The sequence below is a fragment of the Colossoma macropomum genome, unplaced genomic scaffold, assembly GCF_904425465.1.
Source record: "Colossoma macropomum unplaced genomic scaffold, Colossoma_macropomum, whole genome shotgun sequence".
Lineage (NCBI taxonomy): Eukaryota > Metazoa > Chordata > Actinopteri > Characiformes > Serrasalmidae > Colossoma > Colossoma macropomum.
Window position 1 is genome coordinate 37,081,152 of NW_023494804.1, and position 6,580 is coordinate 37,087,731.

Here is a 6,580-nt window from a genome sequence, read left to right on the forward strand (position 1 = left end):
AGTCTGCCAATACTTAAGGACTTCTACAACAGCAGGCAAAAAGCACGCTGGCAAAGTTACAGCTGACCCCTCTCATCCTGGATGTCACCTCTTCCAGAAACTTCCCACTGGTAGAAGATTCAGGGCCATCAAAGCTAGCACAACCAGACATGCTAACAACTTTTTCCCCAGAGCTGTAGCTCTTATTAACCACAGTGGAGACACACTTCAATTTTAAACTGAATCTAACAAACCTCCCTTACTGTATTACGGTATACAGTTGAAGTCATAAGCATACATGTTAGGTTGAAGTTACTGAAACTTATATTTATCCTCTCAAGTTTAGGATATCTATTTTATACATGACAATTTTTCCAACAAATGTTTCACCATATCAAAATTGCAGTGGGTCAGAATTTTACATACACCAAGTTGAATGTGCCTTTAAATAGCTTGGAAAATTCCAGAAAATGACATCATGGCTTTAGAAGCTTCTGATAGGCTAATGGACATCATTTGAGTTAATAGAAGGTGAACCTGTGTTTCTGTATTTGAAGGGCTACTTGCCTCTTTGCTTAGCATGGGAAAATCAAAAGAAATCAATCAGGACATGAGAGAAAAAAAAAAACTTTATCCTTGGGAGCAATTTCCAAAAGCCATGTTCATCTATACAAACGATAAGATGCAAGTTTTAACACAGTAGGACCATGCAGTCATCATACTGCTCAGGAAGGAGACACATTCTGTCTCCTACAGATGAAAAATACAAATCAGTCCAAGAACAACAGCAAACAACCTTGTGAAGATGCTGGAGGAAGGAGGTACAAAAACATATACATCAACAGTAAAATGTAAAAAGGAAGTTAAAGCTTAGGTACATATGTGTGTTCTAAATGGACAATGACCCCAAACATACTTCCAAAGTTGGCAAAGTGGCTTAAGGACAACAAAGTGAAGGTAGTGGAGTGGCCATCACAAAGCCCTGACCTCAATCCCATAGAAAATTTATGGGCAGAACTGAAAAAGCATGTGCAAGCAAGGAGGCCTACAAACTTGACTCAGTTACACCAGTTCTATCAGAGGAATGGACCAAAATTCCAGCAATGTATTGTGAGAAGCTTGTGGAAGGCTACCTAAAACGTTTGACCCAACAATTAAAGGCAACGTTACCAAAAACTAACCGTGTGTGTGTGTGAACTTAGGAGCCACTGGAAATGTGATGAAAGAAATAAAATCTGAAATAAATCACTGTCTCTAGTATTATTCTGACATTTCACATTCTTCAAATATAGTAGTGATCCTAACTGACCTAAGAGGGAATGTGTACTAGGATTAAATGTCAGGAATTGTGAAAAACTGAGTTTAAATCAATGTGGCTGAGGTTTTATTATTCTCTTATTCTCTATTCTGTTTATTGTATTCATATTTATTTGTCCCTTAGCTAAATACTTGTTAATAGTCTGTGTGCTGGTCTGGCCTGTTTAGTATGTTACATGTCATACATGTGTGCATTCACCATGACAGATTCTGTGTATGTTCAACACTTGGTAAAATAAAGTGATACTGATTCTTCTGTTTTGGAGCAACCCTTGACAACCCTCTGAGAAAGCATTTGACCTGTGATATTTTACATTTTCCTAACATTTGGTGATAAAATATTATAGCATTATGTATTTACACCAATCAGGCGTAACATTATGACCACCTCCTTGTTTCTACGCTCATTGTCCATTTTATCAGCTCCACTTACTACATAGGTGCACTCCATGGGGGTCCTGACCACTGAAGAACAGGGTAAAAGGGGGCTAAAAAGGTATGCAGAGAAACAGATGGACTACAGTCTGTAATTGTAGAACTACAAAGTGCACCTATATATGAAGTATATATGCACCTATAAGGTCATAATGTTATGCCTGATCGGTGTATAAAAGAAGTACATATAAGATTTGCAGCAATTTTTGTGAAAATGCAACCATGGGCCTCAACTGGTACCACTTTTAGGGGTATTCACACAGTGGCCCCATTTACACCATACAGACAGTGGTTCCATCTACAGATCTGAGGACCCTTTACGCCCCCGACACTTGATCCAGCTCCCCAGCTGCTTATCAAAACCTTAGTGGTTTGGTGCAGGGAATACACCCAATAGAGTCTGCAGGTGTCCCTATTATAGTTATAGCCTATGTATTCATACTACAGTTTTAAATAACAATTTATTTAGTTCATACATAAAATAACTTAATGTGTACTTTTATGTGTTCCTGGCTAATTTCAAATACCGTCTATACGTAGAATCACAATCACCGACCTTGAAGGTCGCTTTGGCGGGTTTCTGATGGTTGAATCAGCTCAAACTGAATTTTAGTGCACGATTTGTGTGTAAAAGATATATTTCAAGACTAATGCAATGCATTATTTATACAGTAGGGAGATGCGTGATATTCAGAATTAGTCTTGTTTGATCTTGCCTTGATAGGCGGCGCGCACACAGTTTATTTTTGGACTCTGTCTTTTTGGCCTTATGGCGTGTTCATACAGCCGAGGCGCCCCAGGCCATTCACTGATCTCCAAACGCTCCCCGCAGCAAATCGAGTCATTTCGGAGGGCACTTCCGGTGGAGAGCGCTTGGAGATCAGCAGCCGCTCAGAGCTCCGGTCTGTGTGATCTCTGCTCGGGGCCGCAGTGTAGCTCCACGCCATGGCTGACGAGGTTGCCAAGGCGCAAACTGCGCAGCCCGGAGGAGATACGATTTTCGGGAAAATAATTAGGAAAGAAATACCATCTAAAATTATCTACGAAGACGATCAGGTAAATTCTGCGTATTGAAATGTTAAATAGCGTTAACTTCCGCGAGCCTGCAGCGTTATAAGCTAACTTTAGCTTTCGGTATCTGCCTGTATGGTTGCAGGTAACGTTAAGTTAGCTTTTTAATCTGAGGACCGTCCATGCGTGTGGATAAATAACTGCATGTGTGTTAAATATAAGCCCGTTTATCTTGTCCTTAAATGCTAAAATGTGTGTATTTCTAACAAAATGTTATCATACGAGGTGCGGTGCATTTTCATTGCTGTTAGCCTGTTTGCTAACGCCTTGCAGCCGCAGCCAAGTTGCCTGGATATCATATTAAAAGTCAGTAGCTCGTTTGGTTAGCTCCTGAAATGATTAGCCCCTGGGTTGTATTGTGAACGGTAAGGTAGGTAAAACGTGTGCTGAAGAGAAATCTGCACAAACCCGTTTTAGCTTGTGTAACTGTCAGTCTTATCACTGTGAGGGCATCAGGGCTGAAATTCACTGCAGTCGTATCAAAGTGGGTTTTGGTGCTGTGGTCTTTTCTGAAGGCACTACGCTCTTTTCCAGTCATAACTGACTGGACTGCAATGCTTGCGTTCAATCCTGTGTTTAATCAGTGTTATTTTTCGAAATCTTCAGTTAAGTTTTCATACATAAAACATAAAAATGAGGGAAAAAGTGTTCAAGTTTCTAAACATTGCAAAATCTTATTGTGCCACGTATTGTGAATTATATATTTGTATTGATTCCACTTCTGTTTTCTTTTGTCCTCAAGTGCATAGCCTTCCATGATGTGGCCCCGCAGGCTCCTACTCATTTTTTGGTAGTGCCGAGAAAACCTATAGCCCAGCTTTCCAAAGCTGAGGACGGTGACGCTGCAGTAAGTATGGACCCTTTTAGAGCTGTTCTAGCTTGTCACACGGTTTGTCTTCTTTTGTAGGAGGGGGCAGAACAGGACATGCATAAAACAACACTGAATACATTTTATAACCCACAAGTGTTTTATAGTCATGTTCTCCTTTTTTGTGTATTTATATTAGATTTTCTTGGGCAGAACACACAAACTAGAGCAGTTTCTCTAATGTTTTATGCATTGTTTGGATTGGAAGCCCCCTGATTATCATCATCAGATCATGTGCCGTTGGTGCATCACCTGACTGATAAGTTCGGTGGGAAGATAGCAGGTCGACTCTGAGCACTGCAGGGAGTTTGGTAGAAATGTGTGCTGCAGAGCAAATCACCGATGATAGTTTTCTAATTAACGGCCTACTTAATTGCAATTCTGCTAAACTCAAATGCGCATTACTTGCTTGGAAAGAAGCATCATTAGACACACAGTCAGCAGATCTGTCTTCACCTGGAACAACTTCGATGTGCTTCTCTATTCAGCAGCATATTGAGGAGCGCCAGCAAGCAGGTACATTGGTATTTTTGTCAGTTCAGCACAAAAAAAAGTTCCACACCGGAGCAGCAAGTAAATAAAGAAATGAAGGTTTTTCAGTGAGCAAAGCAGAGCGCAAATCTGTTTTATGAAAGTTATTCCAAAAGGTTTCAGTGGTTCCAAAAATTAAAATTTGCAGAAGTTTCTTCTAAAATGCTTTGAACAATTTACTTATTTATTTTATATGCCATGAATTTGGCTATTCATAATTAAGCCCATGAGCTCCATCAACGTGCCCACCAATTGTATACCACGTCTTTTCTGTTTGTTGGTTTGTTTGTTTTTTTTATTTGTAAAGCTAAGGTTTCCATCAATTAATTTAATATTTTCAGCACAGAATGAAATTTGACAAATAAAACAGTAATGATAAAAATATTCGCTTTTTCATTTTGTTGGTGCAGTGAGGGACCCCAGGGGAATAATTGCTTTTAAATTGCATCAGTCAGCATTAGGAACTTTCACAAAATGAAAATATTAAGCTGTTTCCTTGTTTCATACTTTGTGAAAATGTTAGAAATGCATATATAAAATTTCACCTTTACCTACATCATGGTTACAATGTGACAAAAGAGAAGAAGGGAGAAAAAGAAACGCAGTTGTCGGTCGATACCGGTGTGATTCCAATATTATCATGCATCTCTACTTTTCAGCCAGATGGTTCTGAGTAGTCATATTCCAGGTGATTTTATTTGGTTTAGATTTTATCCAATATTAGGTTGCTTTATAACTCTCTCTCTCTCTCTCTCGCTCTCTATAGCTTCTTGGGCATTTGATGATCGTCGCAAAGAAGTGTGCAGAGCAGGTGGGATTACCCAGAGGCTACCGACTGGTGCTGAATGACGGCCCTGATGGGGGTCAGTCTGTTTACCATGTCCACGTCCATGTTCTGGGTGGCCGTCAGTTGGGCTGGCCCCCAGGCTAACTGCTCGAGTCCTAGTCACCACTTCAAGTCACGTCAGTAGTTTGAACAGTAATCGAACAGTTGTATGGTCTTTGCACCAGATAGCCATGCTAGTTCTGTAATGTCATGTTAGTCTGTTATGAGGATACAACAGGGAAAATTCAATAAATGCACTTACCATCTCCCACACCTGTGTTTCTCATTGATTATGCACAGCAGGGCTGTTTTGGGCTTTAAGCAAGCCTCTTACTTGAGACATTTTGTAATAGGTTAACCCATCCAGTAGAGGTCACTCTTGCATTACTAGCCCATCCGTTGCTGTGCAGTTGGTCAGCAACCCGTCTATCCCACCCATCAGTGAAAAAGGACCACCACAGGACCGCTGCTGGGTGGTGGACTCTTCTCAGCACAGCAGTGATACCAGCATGGTAGTGGTTAATATCCTTTTGTTTATTCTGTCTTTTTATATGTCGTCTAGTCTTACTGCTTGCTTTCCTTTCTCATCTTTCCATGACTGCCTGAGCTCATCCATCTGCTGGTCCCCTGACATCATTCTCAGCAGTAGCTATGCCAAGTCCTTTTTTGTGGCCTAAAAATAAGATAATCCTACTTGTGCTCCCAGTTTTTCATGCACTGACAGAGGACTTTATCTCACAGCACCTATAGTTTTTGAGGAATGTAGTTTTTAATTTTACACCAAACCCAAAGTAATAGCTAACTTACTTATGTTCAGATGTGCCTTTCTAGACCGTGTGGAGGGTTCAGTATGCTGGAAAGACTCCTGTTGCAGGTCAGCCCATGCAAGGCAATGGGACGTTACAAGACATTAAGAATTATTAGGTGTTATCTGACAAAAGCGCAGTAAATGTTCCAGACTTCCACAGGTTACGAGGATTAGTTTCAGTGAGTCTGTTCTATATAGCAGTGTGTGCACACTAAGCAGTTTATGGTGATGTCAGTAGTTCCACCTTTGCTAAAATGTAAGAACCAGCTCCTCTTAAAGACATAAGCTATTAGTTATTACACTAAAATAGAACAAGGAAGACTGTCTGTTTTATAAAAGTTTCCTAGTAAGTAAAAATGGTGTAGAGTTGCACCGGGAAAGATGGGAATCTCATCTGATATGGGAAAAAGTATTTTAATAAAATTGTAAGTTAACAAATGAATTACAACACAAACCACATGACCCTGAGAGAAACCTTATTTAACCTAATGTTTTGCATGAAGCAAGTATCTAGACGTGAGTAGAACAGTGGGGGTTACACACTTAGCAAAATAGGGTGCTCTATGGGATAAAAGGAAGGTTCTTTGCAGGACAAATTTTGGTGCTATATAGAACCGTTTTTAAAACCTACAGGCGTAAAACAGTTTCTTTATCATGGAAACGAACCATTTAAGCATTCAGATGGTTCTTTGAGTTGTCCTATATAGAACCGTTTCCTCTTACTACAGAGTGTAACAAACATCAG

The 6,580-nt window shown here is 40.0% G+C and overlaps 1 protein-coding gene across 1 annotated transcript; it reads left to right on the top strand.

The window, feature by feature from the left end:
* The first annotated feature begins 2,591 nt into the window (after positions 1-2,591).
* Positions 2,592-5,298, top strand: hint1 (histidine triad nucleotide binding protein 1). The gene is made up of 3 exons (XM_036595505.1): positions 2,592-2,787; positions 3,545-3,649; positions 4,968-5,298. The coding sequence occupies exons 1-3, from the start codon at positions 2,677-2,679 to the stop codon at positions 5,130-5,132; spliced, it is 381 nt and encodes a 126-aa protein (XP_036451398.1). The 5' UTR covers positions 2,592-2,676; the 3' UTR covers positions 5,133-5,298.
* The last annotated feature ends 1,282 nt before the right edge of the window (positions 5,299-6,580 follow it).

What these genes read in the sequence shown, in the direction of transcription:
- hint1 (XM_036595505.1), top strand. Translation starts at nt 2,677, where the DNA reads ATGGCTGACGAGGTTGCCAAGGCGCAAACTGCGCAGCCCGGAGGAGAT. An exon ending in TTATCTACGAAGACGATCAG is followed by an intron (nt 2,788 to 3,544) that starts GTAAATTCTGCG and finishes TTTGTCCTCAAG; the next exon opens with TGCATAGCCTTCCATGATGT. An exon ending in CTGAGGACGGTGACGCTGCA is followed by an intron (nt 3,650 to 4,967) that starts GTAAGTATGGAC and finishes CGCTCTCTATAG; the next exon opens with CTTCTTGGGCATTTGATGAT.